Source organism: Aulonocara stuartgranti (assembly GCF_965226115.1).
Source record: "Aulonocara stuartgranti genome assembly, chromosome: 4".
Classification (NCBI taxonomy): domain Eukaryota; kingdom Metazoa; phylum Chordata; class Actinopteri; order Cichliformes; family Cichlidae; genus Aulonocara; species Aulonocara stuartgranti.
Genome location: NC_138942.1, coordinates 25,507,968 through 25,523,867, shown reverse-complemented (window position 1 = coordinate 25,523,867; position 15,900 = coordinate 25,507,968). Strand labels below are relative to the sequence as shown.

Sequence of the window (15,900 nt, the reverse complement as noted above, 5' to 3'; positions counted from 1 at the left end):
AGAAAAAGAAACGATAAAGATTAAAAAGAACAAGATGTTCCTTCTAATATTAGCAGATCTGGGAATTGAAATGCAGATAAATTAAAAGTGTTGGGGAGTTTATAATATACAGAGTGTGTGCTACGTGAAAATAGGACTAATTAATTTTTTTAAAGAAAAAAAGAAAAAAAAAAAGAAAATACATTGTTTTGGTTTAAATGTAATGCCTATGGGGAGGAGTGCTGTCAGACTGCCCTCGGAGCACAGAAAGTGGTGATCAGCCATCTTTTCCTACACAAACCCACTGTAAACATTTCTAACTCCAACTGCAAACTGAAGAATGATTACATTTACCCGTCTTATTAGACATATGGTGTACAAGGTACAATAAACATTCAATACTTTATTCTGTACATCTTTATTTACGTCTCAATTTGCATATATTCATGTTATTTTTCTGAAAAAATAACTTCAGCATGTAAGAAACTAAACAAAGAATCTCAACATAAGAACTTTTTATACACATATTCCTGGACTCTGCATGTCTTATACAAATGTTTTAGTGATCATTTTCAAAAACTAATATAAAAAAAAAAAAAAAAAAATGGTGGAAATAGATTCAAGATCAAAAAGAAAAAGAAAGAAAAAAAAAGCCTTTTCCCTCACAACTGTAACATTTACAGAGGTGTACACTTCACCCACTCATTCCCTCTGAAACAAAAACAACTAAAGCTTGCTGCATATGACAGTAATGCCACATTGCAAAACCAACATGAGGACAAGACAAGGGTCCTTCTAGTACAAAAATATCTATAGTCTGAAAAACATTAACAAAATAACAAAAAACTAAACTAAACAACCAGCCAACCAAGAGTGAGACTGACTGCATCTCTTTCCCGTTTGTGATGCAAATGTAGCTCATTGGAGTTTCCAAAGCATTTCATGACATCTGAATAAAATGTGCAACAGCCAAACGGAGGGCAAAGGAACGGTTCGGCATCGGGAGCCTGGTAATAAAGTGCTGGACCGCTGGACGTGGACATGTGGAGGTTACCCTTCTCTTTCAGGGACGAACCAACAATGACATCAGGCCCCGCTGTTAAACTGCACCAATACAAACATCAGATCTCTGACAAGCTATCCAGTGACACGACAGATGCCACAGAAGAACACTCCTCATTGCATCTCTGTTCGCATCACTGCAGCTGGGAAATAAATTTAAAAAAAAAAAAAAAAGAAAGAAAGAAAAAGAAAATAAAGAGAGCAACCTGAACTGTACAATTCTGGTTTTTCCTTTGCAACAGCCGGAGGAGCAGAGATCGCTGGAGAATTTTAAGAGGACTGAGAGAATAGTGAGCCTTTGGCTTCAATACCATTTAAGCCCATCAGAAACGTGCTCTGGGTGTTAAAGCGTTGCTTTCTAAGCCAGTACACCCTGAATGGCACAGGGGGCAACAGAACCCTCTAGCTGCTTCTCTCTCTTACCGTCTCCCTCCCTCCCTCCTGTCCATGCAGAGGAAAGCCTCTCCTTCATAGTCAAAGTCATGCTAAGCCATTTATCACAATCCCTAATGCTGAGCTACTGCTGCATTCCCACCCCCCCACCCCCACCTCTCATCCTTCCTGCCTGTTCACCTTCATATGCTGCTGACTGGTGTATGTTTGAATATGTGTGAATATGTGTGAAACCATAATTGGCATCTTTATGTGCACAACTGGCCTAATCAGCAGATGGTTATCGCCTTAAAATTCAAAAGATTCATTTGTTTTCACATTCATAAAAAAAGGTACCCCCCCCACCCCCAAATCCATTTTGCTGACCTTCACAGCTGCAATTTCCCTTGACAGGTACAATACATTCAACTACATTACTCTTAGCGCCTCGATTCTCCCCTTAGCTGCCCTTGCTTCATTGAAACCCCGGTCACGTGCCCATTCCAGCTGATGATAACCTGCTTTCAACATGCGTCCACCAACAAGACTTGAAATATGCCCGTGCGTCAGGTTGTTTCAAAGGTAACAGGGCTTCACTGTGCAAGCAACGAGTCTCTCAATCACTCTGAACCACGACCAAACAGAAGCGAACTACATGCACAGAGAGCAGAGCCCCTCCACCAACCCCACCCCGTATTTGTGGCAAGTAGGGCAGAGCAGATTGCAGAGCAAAGTGCTGAGTTTTCCACAGCCGTCGTTCCCTGCAGGACTTGGCAAAGTCCTTTTTCACAGCATGACAGTGCAGTGCAAAATGGAGCTATACTAGAGTCCACTAGACTACAAGTCCCAAAAAACAAGAAGAAAAAAGGGAAAAAAAAAACTCACATTAGCATTCATTGCAAAATCATAAACATGAAATTGGAGACGGCAAAAAGGTGGACAAAAAAACAACAACAAAAAAAAAACAACAACAAAAAAAAACAACAACAAAAAAAACCAAAAAAAACAGAAGCACCCATTCCAAGCCAACACAAATACAAATAACGGGTAACAGCAATGGACACAGGAAGTAGGAGCAGGGTGGGGTTTGGGGCGGGTTATAGAGATACCAAACAAATCACACTAAATATTTAGTGGACATTGTAAATCTTTGTAGTAAAACTAATTCTTAACACACATTAGTATTAGAACAATTTGTTAGAAAAACTGAAAATATCAGGAGGGTCTTTGCCGTACACCCAACTGCTCCTGCAACAATTCTTATTACAAATGAAGGCTTAGTTGGCCAGCACGACAGGCTGGAAAGACTGGCTGGGATATTGCAGGTTGTAGCTTCCTAAACCCTCAACAAATGGTGGCTTCTCCATGTAAGAGATCCCTCCACTGCTGCCAATGATGCCCACGCTCTGGGCAGGAGGGCTGGAGAACGGATCAAATGGTGGGTGGGTGTTGATAGTGTGCGAGGGCTGGAAAGGGCTGGTAAGAGGCTGCATGGGCTGGGTGTCTGCATCAAAGTAAAGAGGGCCTGGAGATCCAGGGTAGACAAACTCTTTGGCGTTGGGGGAGAGCTGGCTGTGGATGGGACCCCCGAGGGAGTGCAAGGAGAGAGAGAGGGGCTTGTGCTTAAGCAGCTCTGGTGCTGAGATGGTGGTAGGAGAGCGGGAGAGTATCCTCTGAGATGGTGGTACGATGACACCAGAGCCTGCAGACCCTGACCCGGCCCCACTGCACTTCTTCATTTTGGTGGAGCCGAATTTGGTGGCGGCGAAGCTGGCAGTGGTGAAGGTGATTGGCTGTGGACGGGCAGCAGGAAGAGCAGCAGGTGGCTGCTGAGTGGAGAGGTAGGGCAGACCGCCGCTCGGAGGAGAAGGAGTAGATGTGTTGGAGGAATGGATGCTGGGATCGGTGGGTGTGCTGGAGCTGGGGTAGCTGAAGATTCCAGGGCAGGACTGGGCAGATAGGGGTGTGGGAGAACTGGAGAGGGATGGCATTAAGGAAGGAGATGCCTGACTTCCAACTGGTACAAACACTTGAGCATCTGGATTAAAGCCCAAGCTCTTGGCATCCTCCATCTCTGCATCTAATTTAGCCTCTCTGATGACCCCTTCGGCCGGCTCGCTGTCACAACCGAGGCCAGGGGGGGACTCCAGATAGAGCACTTTCACCGCACCCTTCTCTCCAATCTGGTAGGACACCTCATAAGGGTCAATCCACACGCTCAACTCTGCAGGAACATTTGCCCGCACCTCCTCCGTGTCCAGCCCACTTCTTTTGGCAGCCAACTCCACCACAGGGTCCCTCGGTGCACCCAGGTGAATGCAGCGGAAAGCAGAGCCCCTCAGTGGGGCCTCGGGGTACCAGTGACCCTCAAAACGAGAAACTAGTATCTTCTCCAGCTCCTCGCCAAACAGGTCGGCTCGTCGACGAGGCAGCTTGTTGTACAGGTAGGACACGATGAAGTTGAGCGCGACCTTCACTTCCAGATGCATGTCTGCACCGGGTTAGTGCCAGTGTGGGAACAAAGTGTTCAAAGGGGATGAGATGAAAGTGAGGCAATGCAGTGGCAACAAATCTTTTTGTCCCCCTCTGGCTTATTGTGCAGTGTTTGATTCTTTTAGTGTCACCATGGTAAAGGCACCTTGAAGGCAGAGGCTGCAGGTTACAGGCTGTTTTGTGTTGGCAGGTCCTCAACTATGAAGACAAGAAGAGAAGAGCAATATAACTTTGTGTGAAAATGAGGAATTTGTTTTTTCAGCTGATCTCTCACAACAGACAGTTAATGTGGTATTTTTGGAACACAGAAAGACGGGGCTACAGGGGGATTGTAATCAGAGTATTATTTTATAGTGAGCTTTAAAAAAAACAAAACAAACTCAAGTCTTACATACAAGACAATTACCCACACATAATGCATCACAAGAGAAGAAATTCCTGCCACTACTTTCGATACAAAAAAAAGAAAAAAAAAAGCCAAAATCCTAATGGAGTCATAAGCTTCCAACAACACTGAAAAATGCATAATACATGCACCTGCCAACCAGTGCAAGCATCGGGATATCTATTCAAATGCCTACTGGTATTTTTTATTTTTTTTAATTACAGTAGTGATATGAAGTATAACTCCTGCATCCTGCAATCCTAAAATTTACCCTTTTATATTTCCTGTTTATCAGCCTCAGGGTGGATGTAACAGATGCTGTGCACTTCGTAAATCCTGCATAATCTGAATGCAATTGCATGAAGTGCTTCTTGCTTTAATACACAATCGTACAAGAGTCCACTCGTCACCATGCACATTCCCACTGAGAGCAACATTATATGCATATCATAATACAAAAGGATGTACCGGAGAAGATGTGTAAAATGGAAGGACAGTTAGCCGACTCCACAGAACACAGTTTCCCAGAATGCACTGAATGTGTTCAACACCACCCCATCTCCCTCCCTTCACCTCTCCTCCCCTCCTCCTTCCTACATGCACACAAACAATTCACTCACATTCACTTCCCTGCCAGATGGGGATTCGGAAGCTAAGATTAGAAAAATGCCTCAGATTAAAGGTAATTCTAATGTTGCTACAGATAAAGCTGCACAGCCTGCACGCAGGGCTGCAGGGGTGACACAAAACCACAGGTCTTGCATTTTTCCCCTTGCATAAAAAAGGGTGACATTGAAGGATAAGATGGGGGCTGTTAGGATGAGGCTATAAGTAGGGGCCCTGTTTTTGCATCATCTGAGGTGCAAATTCCTCACCTTAATAACGAGTTACACTGACAAAGAAAGGACTGCACCGGTCTTTTACCTGAAACAGCCATCATCAGTGTCTCCAAAAACCTTGAGTGCACAAACCTCTAAGCCACCTACTGCATTTCCCACCTCTCATTTAAAAAAAAAAAAGGGAAGCAAGCAGCAAGATACACAAGATCCAATGTCAAACAATGACATTAGAGAAACAGCTCAGCTGTTGTCCACAGATGTGTGGCTTTCAGAGTGAAATCTGAGGAATACAAACAAGACTCCAATCTTTCCACAGACACAAGCCCCACCACCTTGCATAACTGAAACATTTGCATTTTCACTGGCAGACTTGATTCTAGTCTTGTTTTCCTTCTCGTCAGGTCATCAGCAGAATCTGGGGTGGTATTTTTTGTTTACATGCAGGCATTAGTACAGCGCTGACACAGTACTGCTAAACATCCACTATATACCAGACAAGCGGCACAGCTACACAATTTGCTATGAAAATAACAAAAACAAAAAACCGTGTATAAGGGCAGCAGAGGGAGGCCTGCATGATTGCCTAGAATAAGGATATGAATGTTGCAGGAATTTGTACTCGTGTCCCTCACTTACCAACAGAAATTAAACTGTCTGCTACTTTAATTTTCCTTACGTTTGGAATTTTGTGCACATGTGCCTCCTTAAAAAAGAGACAAACATGGACAAATGTCTTCAATGTTTGCAAGAACGCATTAAGGTCTACCTGGAGAAAGGATTAGTGACATTTGCGAGTCAAAAGGCAGTGGACCAGAGAAGACATTGGTTTAGCTGATGTGCAAGTGGAGAAGCCTTCCCTGGCAAATTGTCGCTGTAAATTAAATTATAAAGCTAATTAAGTGATGAGCAGCCTATCGACCAAGTATCTGAGGAACGAAGGCGGCAGCCCCCTCTCTCTCTCTCTCGGCATAAACACCCCCGCAAGCACAGCAGAAGGAAAATAAACGTGAGCTGAACACACTCCGGGAGGCTCGCTTTAGCTAATCTATAACGGGCTCGGGCAAAACAAAAGCTGTGTCTTTCCAGGGGCTCAACCCTGTGCACCTTCTCTAACGGACAGCTAAAGCTTCTAGAAGAACAATAACAGCAACATCCCGCTGTCAACAAATTTTATATATTTGTTTACATTTTTTACAGTCCTTGCATTATCAGGGACTGTAACATCCAGTCCTTTTTTATTGAATATAAAAGCAACCAATCCCGCGCACCGGCTGACGGTTAATTACTCACCTAGCTTCACTGATGTACTAGCTTGTCTTTGTTTTTTTTAAATTCCCTTACGAGGACTCCGATTTCATGTGTCGACTCACTGGTTCAGATGCGAAATAGTTTACATTTTTTTCACCATCATAAATATATATTTTTTTTCTCCCCCACAGCTGCCCAAATAATTGAAAGCCTCTCCAAGGTTTCCCCACTTTGTCTTCAGCTGACAGTTTGCATGGAGGGTCCAGTAAACTTTGCTGTTTGACAACCCAGCGTATTTATACAGTGTGACTCGCCCACACCCCCGTGACGACAGGGACTACTTTCTTCCCATTATTATCTTTTCAACATAGCGGTTCTGACGCTCCTGTCGAAGCATAATGTGCTCCTGTCGCCACTATATTATTATCTGTATTTCATAGGTTTAGTTTATCCAAATTTAAGCTGATAAAAATAAAAGTGACTCCTTAATTTCTGCTCAAATAGCATGGTGTTGATTAATCAGTTTTCTCGAATAGCCAAAAAGCCAAACACCCCACTGTATAGTCGGGGAGTGCGCTTTTCCAGCTATTAGAACATTATAAATGACCCAGCGCGATCTAGTTTCTATGGTGGAGGGATATTTGTAGTTTCATATGGTGCTGAACAATTTACTAAAAATATAAGCAGTGACAGCAACAGAGTCCTAATTGGCGGAGATAGGGGAGGACCCTCACCTTATTGGACTACAGCCGCTAAAGCGACCAGACTTTCATCAAGGGCTTGTGGGAAATGGTGTTCATGTTGCAGAATTACGTGGTTAAGATAGCAGTAAAAATATTGCGCGTTTGTTGTTTTTCTCTTTCTCTTTTTCTTTTAAATTTCATTTAAACAATTATACAGTTATGTATATGTAATATTTTTTCATATAAATGACAAAAAAAACCCCATAAACCGAAAACAAAGCTGAAAAGAGCAAAAATTAAAAATGAACAAACAAACAAAAAACAAATAAACAAATCAATATTATTAGTTCAAACATTTCTTTAAAATTATTTTACATTTAAATGTATTGAATTTAAATGTAAAATAATGCTATTGAGCATTTTAGTTCCCCACTGTGTGTGTGTGTGTGTGTGTGTGTGTGTGTGTATATATATATATATATATATATATATATATTATTCATTCATTTATTTATTTATTTTAAACCTTTTAGCTGGATGTCAAACAACACAAGACTCTTAAGCATATTTATTTAGCAAATTTCGCAATGGTATAAGCATCAGCAGTACGTTTAACTTGAGTAATGATGCTGGTAGAAAAAACTGTCAACTCATGTTTTTTAACAGATGACTTAAAACACTAAACTCTAATATCACTAGTTTATTTTTAGTTTATAAGAATATAAAAACTGGTAAGATGGTGAGTTTTTCTTCTCACTGCCGTGTGTTATGTTGTAGTATCCATTTATCGTGTATGCTATTTAAAAATGATTACAATGAAACAACTGTGAAAATGTTTCATTGTAATCATGAAATAAACCAGATTTTTACTGTCTGCATCTTTTACTGTTTTTCTGCTTTTGTTTACACCAACCTTAACAAAACCCACCGACATCCAGAGTTACCTCACTAACAACGTGGAGCAATAACAGTGTACTTAGCTACTTTTTTTCCCTAAACACAATCAGCTGACTGAGAGAAATGCCTGTAGCTCTCCACTTGGTCAGTGTGAACCTTGAAGATGTATTCCATAGACACCTTATACTTGTATTGCCTTCACTTACATCCGACACTACTATGTTCTATTTAAATCCAGGTTCCTTTTATAGTTTGCAGTAAAATTTTTTAAACCATTGCTCAACGGACCAGAAGTGCAAGTCACTCTTTACTGACACATTGTAGATAAGCTTGTTTTCGGACAACACAACTAACACCCTCACACACTCTTTCATTTAGAACTTCACATTCACTCTTTCATTTAAAACTGAGATTCTAAGATGTAAGCAGAAATGCTCAGCCAGGAGCATGTATCCCCACTTTCACAATCCTTCAAAAAAAGTAGCACAAAAAGATAACTGACTCAACAATGGTAAATAGAGCCACCCTAGGCTGATATTTAAGCCTCTGATTGAAGAAAAATGTGTTTAATAATTCAACAAATCTCCCACCTTCAACGCATGTACATTTAAATTTTGGAACAGGCTCAACATTGCTGTTGTTTAATGTTTTTTAGCTGCTCTCAAAAGTCATCTTATGGCTTTAATACTTCCAGCTGATAAGGACACTTACTGCATTTCAAATGAACGCCCAAAGGCTTTGAATATTCACTTTGTCTGTAATGACAGTATCAAGCTACAAAGCAGTGTTTTTACTAAAATTCAACATTTTCAGATGTCTGTGTTTTGTTTTTTGTTTTTATTTCACTGTAACAACCCCCAGAATGCAATTTTTTCCCCATTTTTTATATCTTGTGCTTTTGTAGTGAGGGTATCGTTGTCACTGTGTTTTGTACTACCAGCTGTTAAAAGAGCACATGGGGGGGAGCTCTGCTTTTACTTTGAGCAGTCTGTTTTTATTTTGTCTAGTGAGTGTGTATTTTCAAAGGAGATCTGCATCAGTTTGATTCTGTTAACACAAACTTCATGTGAAGTTCACAACAGAGATAAAGAGATTTAGAGTTCATTGTGTATCTAAGACATCCCTGCAGTTTAACCAATAAAAGTGGGTATCAATTGCATAGCAGTGAAAATCTCATATTAGGGTCCATAAACAGTCTTGAACTAGCAGAACAGGAATGATAAAATGGTAAATGGCCTGTATTTGTATAGCGCTTTACTTAGTCCCCAAGGACCCCAAAGAGCTTTACACTACATTCATTCACACACACGTGATGGCAAGCTACATTATAGCCACAGCTGCCCTGGGGCGCACTGACAGAGGCTGCCGGACACTGGCGCCACCGGGCCCTCTGACCACCACCAGTAGGCAACAGGTGAAGTGTCTTGCCCAAAGACACAACGACCGAGACTGTCCGGGGCTCGAATCGGCAACCTTCTGATGACAAGACGAACAGCCAACTTTTGAGCCACGATCGCCCCTGCAGGAAAAAAATGCAATACATCTGCACCTCTGTATCCATGCTAGTGCTGACCCACAATGCAATGGTTGTGCTCTTAGCTAAGCTCTGGTCATGTGACCATCACAAATTCTACCTCAACCAAACTTCACAGCACTTTGCACCTTATAACTTTTAACAAACACTTATTTTGTAATCACATATTTTAGACAGGTTTTCAATCAGTGCTGCCCTTTTTATTATCTTGTCTAATACATTTTAACTCTTTCCAACAAATAAATGAACTAAATTAAACATGAATCTATCACAGAAAAATAAACACCTTTATTTAACTGTCTCACAAAGTAGAATAACAGTGATTCTAATAACAGGAGTCACTGAGAGCCTGTACAGAGTCTGACTTTCATGAGTGTGTGAGTGTGCGTGTACCATGTTTAGATATCTTTCTGGGAACCAAAAGTGGGAATGTTACTATACTGATGTGGACCAACAGTTTTTTATGGGGACAAAATTCTGGTCCCCGTGAGTTTGAAGACATGTTTGAGACTCAAAATGTGGTTTTAGTGTCAGGGTTACAGTTAGGTTATGTTTTTGATCAGGGGTGTGTGTGTGTGTGTGTGTGTGTGTGTGTGTGTGTGTGTGTGTGTGTGTGTTAATGAGAGCACACACAGGACACTAGACACTGATCTCTGAATTTTTTACTTCTCGCCTTTGGAAATTCCACCATAGGCATGAAGGAGAGATTGGAATTACAGATTGGACTTTGATTTGGTTTTATTTCTGTTCACCATCATCATCATTATCATCATAATTACTGTGTTGGATTATAATTCTGAGAAGGATTTCGACTTCCATTATTCTCAAGAAGATTCTCAAGACTTCCAAGGTTTTCTCAGCTGATTATAGCTTTGAGAGAAGTGGGATCAATCAAGGAATCCTGCTTTCCTGATTAATTCCATGAACACAGAGCACTGAGGTGGAACACATCTTCTCACCACCAGCCTCTCCCCCCCTAAAGACAAGAACAAAGTCAGAATTACCTCAGTGGGTTAATTAAATAAGTTGAATTGAGGTGATTTGATTATTCTTTATTATTCTTTTTATTTATTTTATTTTGCTTGGCTCCTGCCAAGCAGTTGTAAGCTTCCACAGTGATGATGATGTACAATCAGGCAATTCAAGGTTTGTGATGTTTTTATGAAATTAAATGTGAGTTTTACTAATTCACAGAACTTTACATAATGGCTGCGCAGTGACTTCAGCATGACCTCTTTCATTACATCTGACTCTTCTCTTTCCCTCCAGCCTGGCAGCTCCATCATTCACCACATCATTGTCCAATGAAACCACTATAACTGAGTACAATATATCATCTCCAGGTGGCAATTCTACTATGGTGGCCCTGAGAGGCCAAACAGACTGCAACTTAAGAAAACATCCGCAATAAGAAAAACACTGCAAAAGAACACAAAACACAACGGAAATAGGAAAAAACAAAACAGAAATAGGAAAAAACAGATTTCCAAAGGCACAAGGGAAGTGTTTCTGGGGAGACAATAACCTGACGGACCAGTTGCAGGAACCCAAAACATGCTAGGTGTGTTTTATCATGATTCATATAAAACTGATGACAGATTTTTAGGCTAATAGTTAGGCTTACACACTTACCTCTCGTCTTTTCTTTCCTCACAAAAACGGTAGATCCTCCACTTCTGTTGAGTGTCTCCCAGCGCAATTCTTAGCATATTTTGGTACAACAGACTGAAGAAAACGCTCAAACTTTATTTAAAATAACAAACATAAAACACTCACTTCAGAAAAAAGTAGAATTAGAATGAAGTAGAATGAAGATCAGCCATCAAAATCATCAAAAGTTGTCACCCTTTAATTGTCCTATCAGCGGTCAAGATGACAAACGCGCTTCGTTTGCTCTGACAGGGACTTACACGGCCGCCGTACAGAGGACGTGAACAAAGATGGTGCTGGAGAAGAAAGGTTCCGGTGAGTGTTGGTCTGTTTGAACTCTTCTTTTGAATATAAAACACTGTCATGCAGTCAGACGGTGTAAAAACACTTTAACAGAGAGCCCCTCTGTTGTTCTATCTTCTTTAACTTGGAGCTCACAGGGGAAACGTTGGTTTTAAACTCAACTCCGGTTTGCTGAGCGGTTCGTGTTGTTTACTGTTAATGTTATTATTACTGTTTTTATAGAGCTGCAGGGTTTTATTCTAACATATACATGTTAAAAAGGAATAGTCCAGTTATTTAAAAAAAAAAACCCCAACTTATAGGAGAGGATCGACCGTAGGTGATGTTACTTTACGGTTTATTTAACCAGGACCACCTGAAGGATTTTGGGTGTTTCACTGAAGTAAAAGATGTTTTTTGGGCTCCAGCTGTGAGCCGAATTTAAGTTAAGTACTTAACTGGTTCAGATTTTGTTTGATGAGCTTCCAGACAATAATACGAGAACAGAATGAGATAAATTTAACGTTTTCACAGTGCGGTATGGTTTGATTGGAAGGAAACACTAAAACTACTAGTAAAGGGTAATTCAGGGACACACCAGCCAGCTTTTTCCAGTCCTAAATTGATAGCAGGCTTTTCTGCTGATAGTTTCTCCTTTCCCTGCTCTCAGTCTCACTGTGAGTGCATCTCCTCACACATGGAGTGGAGCAGAGAGCAGGGCTTGCAAAATCCCTTTGTTACTGGGACCAGTCATTTTAAGAAAGGCCCCCATTAGAACCCATGAGAAATGCAAGAAATGCATTATTGCTCAGTCTGCAATATCTTTCCCAGAACAAACACCAATTGCAAATAACATACTAAAAATAAACCTGAAAAATCTGTTTAGAACAGCGTACCATGTTGCAAAGAGTGAACTACCACTGGCAAAATTTAGCAGTCTTTGCAAACTTCAAAAAGCAAATGGCCTAGATCTTGGTTCCACTTGCCTCTTACCCGTGACTTCAGTGGAAATTTTAAATTCAGGATCTGACACAGACGGATTCATGTCCTACACAGTTCTTACAAGTTCATAGAAATTTCTGTTCAATTAGAACCAAGTATTTGAGTTGATGATTGTAATTTTTATACAATGTTGTAATTTGTTTTTCAACAATTTTTTGATTAATGTTTTGTTTCCTTTACAATATTATACTTTAATGTATAATATTGTAAAGGAAACAAAACATCAATCAAAAAATTGCTCTCTTTTTTATTCGAACTACTTACATTTATTTTGGGCTACCAAAAACTGAAGAGTCCCTGCCTGAAGGGCTACCAGGGATTTTGAAATTTTGAGAGCCCTGGAGAGAGATTCTGAACATTATGTTGCTGTAAGTGCATCAAAGCTTCCTCCCAGGAGTCCCACTGAACGTGAAGAGAAGGTGAAGCCGACAGGGAAAACATCACCATCACTGGAGCTTTTCAGCATGGTCACACTCTGTGTTTAAAACTTTTGCAGACCCTTAAGCTGCTACTGTGGCAGGTTTGAAATCCCTTAAACTGCTGAGCCTTTGAGCTTTCAGCTGTTTTTTCCTGCTCAGAATGAACCTCTGTGAGGTGACTGTGTGCTGTATCACAATTAGCAGTCCTGATGATTTCCCTTTGGTTTACATGCTGGAAAAACTACACAGAACTTTATAGAAATGAGCTGAGTCGATGGGTCTTTTATCACTGATACCAACTGATGGAAACTGTGTGTTTGGATCCAACAGCTCGGGTGGAGGCTGGTCAGCGCAGAGTTTTGGATGAAGCCACCAGACAGAGGAGGCTGACCCGTCAGCTGGAGGCTCTGGAAAAAGACAACTTCCAGGTCCGTGTCTGTAATTTAAAGTTGACTGACAGCTTTTCTGCTCTCACTTCCCTCTAACATCCACACAGAGCTCCACTCTGTACACGGGGATCACTTCATCCACCTCGCATTCACATAGAAACAAGCACAGGTGGAGATTTTAAGCAGGACTTCTTTAGAAATCCTCTAACATTGAATTGTGCAGTTCGGGCGACTAATCAGAAGAAAGCTCAGAGCTCTCTCTGTGTATGTCACACATTATAGTAACCTGTAAGGCGCATGAGCTGCTTGATCACTGATGTTCTGCTTCTGTCAGGGTCAGAGGTCACAACCCTCTAACCCTCTTTCACCATCTCCAGCTGCTCGATGTGGCCTTAGAGAAACTAGAAGTGGTGAATGAACATAGGTAAACATGGTGTTGCTATAATGAAATACAATGATTTTAAACATGTCCACCTGTTAGTGATGCTGATTGGCTCATGTATGTCTGACGGGCTGTTAATAAACAGTCTGTATTATTGCTTAGCAATGACATCTTGTTTTGTGTTTCCAGGACGACCCTCTGTCCTCCCTTCCTCCCCCAGGTCCTACTGCCCGCCTACCTGCATTCAGTGAGTCTGAAGAACCAGGTGAGTTTTTCACCGTCCAATGTGCACATGAACCCTACACTTTTGACACTTTTTACACGGTAGCAGCTGAAATCTTTATTCCTTGAAACTTGAGTAGCTGTATATAGGCTGGTACTTATAAAATACTTTTCTACTCTAATTAAGTATTCAAAGCACTTTTCACATGGTTCACACAGCTCTGAGATTTCTTGTATTCACAAATTAAGGCATATTGGACAATTCGAGGTTCATCATCCTTCCTGATGATACTTTGGTATCCAAACTGGAGAAGCTGAGGTCTAAACCACTGACCTTCTGATGAGCCACTCTCCCTCCTGAGCCACAGCTGGCCCAACAGTAGTGATTAGAAGTGGAAAATTACAACCAGATCAAATCCTGTTTAAAAACCTGCAAATATTTTTCCATTGTCACCACACCGACCAATTTAAAAACTGAAAAGTCCATATTAGGAAACGTGTTTGTGATTAAAAAATCTTCCAAAAAATCCTCTAAACATTCTCTGTCCTCCTTCTTCTCTGTCTGTGCGTCCAGAGAAGAAGAAGAGAAAGACGAGGGGCGACCACTTCAAGCAGCGTTTCAGGAAGAACTTCACCACGCTGCTGGAGGAGGAGGTGAGTCAGACGCCCTCTCTCCTCTCTCTGATTGGCTGAAAGGTGGTCGTTAGCTGACCCACTGTCTCCTCTCCTTTGATTGATAGAATCTCTCAGAGAAGCCAGAGCCTAACTACCTGTCAGCGGCGGCCCCGCCCTCCTCGCTACCTGCACGCCACTTCTGCTGCGTCTGTGGGTTCCCGTCGCACTACACCTGCACCACCTGCGGGGGGCGCTACTGCAGCACCAAGTGTCTGTGCACACACAGAGAGACGAGGTAAACACACCACATGTTTTTTGGAGATCTGGTTGCTCAGGTTAGATAGATGCTCAGCATCAGTTACCATGACGATGTACCAGGTCAGAAGTTTACCTCATGTCAGCGAGTTACTTCTCCAAAAAAGGGCCGCCTCTTGTGACTGGATGGATTTGATTTTGATGGTCTTGGTTCAGTTTTGGAGGGTTGCTGTAAGAACTGGAACCACTAAAAGCAGAATGAGGACACCCATCTCTAAGATACGGAGATTATCTGCAGGATCAGGCTCATTGAAACAGACTTTAAACGCTCTTTGACGCGCTGTGATGTCACCATCTGAAGAAACTGGAAAATCTCCTGACCAGAGTTCATGCTTAACAACATCTTTTTTTCTCCTGTGTGTCTCTGCAGGTGTTTAAAGTGGACGCTCTAACTGCCACTGCCCTGGTGATGGAGGTGAGGGTTGCATATGGGATGCATGAAACTGCATCATAAAGAGAGTCTGAACCCTTTGTGCCTCTGCTGGCTGCTGTGAGAGCAGCTGGACAGAGACTGACATGTGCAGGTGGACAGGAGGCTTCTTGTGATGTCGCAGCATTGCAGATTCACTCGGGAGATTTGGCTGCTTCAGTATTTCTGTATATTTTTCTTTACTCTGTCAGTTCTTTGTTTACCTGTCATAACTTAGCTCTGGTGCAAATGAAGATACATGCACGCGTTTGTTGCATCATCATCATCATCATCTGAGTGGGCAGAATCAGATTAATTGTAAATATCTGTGTAACTTTAATGTTTTCTTCATATTTCAATAAATCAGATCTGATTTCACACAGTCTCCTAATCCAGGACTCCTACTCGATCTACAGCATCCATCTGCAGTCATGTTTCTGTCTCTATGAGCCGCTCACATCACTAGAGATTTTTCTAAGTACAGGTCATTCCACATTATTTCATTAAACGCCTCCCACCTGACCATCAAACATCTGCCTGAAAAAAATTCCAGCAGAAAATTTTAAACAACATTTCTTACAAACTCAAATTGATTAAACTTTGCTTCAGAGAATAAAGAGGCAGACTTAAAGTCAAAGATTAAATTCCATCTAAGGCTTAGATATAATTTAATCTTTGACTTTAAGTCAAAGCTTAGATTCTAAGCTGTTGTTTGTGTCAGAC

General features: G+C 41.4%; 2 protein-coding genes across 3 annotated transcripts; one reads left to right on the top strand and one right to left on the bottom strand.

Moving 5' to 3' along the window:
* Positions 1–1,592: 1,592 nt before the first annotated feature.
* Positions 1,593–11,423, bottom strand: tob2 (transducer of ERBB2, 2). Of its 2 annotated transcripts, none has more exons than XM_082529780.1 (2): positions 11,125–11,423; positions 1,593–4,104 (listed from the first exon to the last, which is right to left on the bottom strand). In XM_082529780.1, exon 2 carries the CDS (start codon positions 3,900–3,902, stop codon positions 2,691–2,693), a length of 1,212 nt encoding a protein of 403 aa, XP_082385906.1. In that variant the 5' UTR covers positions 3,903–4,104; positions 11,125–11,423; the 3' UTR covers positions 1,593–2,690. The 2 variants fall into 2 exon arrangements, with proteins under 2 accessions (XP_082385906.1, XP_082385905.1); XM_082529779.1 differs by lacking the exon at positions 11,125–11,423 and adding an exon at positions 6,421–6,682.
* Positions 11,024–15,555, top strand: znhit1 (zinc finger, HIT-type containing 1). Its single transcript, XM_082529786.1, has 7 exons — positions 11,024–11,053; positions 11,395–11,457; positions 13,176–13,273; positions 13,806–13,881; positions 14,413–14,492; positions 14,579–14,748; positions 15,139–15,555. Exons 2-7 carry the CDS (start codon positions 11,433–11,435, stop codon positions 15,158–15,160), a joined length of 471 nt encoding a protein of 156 aa, XP_082385912.1. The 5' UTR covers positions 11,024–11,053; positions 11,395–11,432; the 3' UTR covers positions 15,161–15,555.
* Positions 15,556–15,900: the final 345 nt, after the last annotated feature.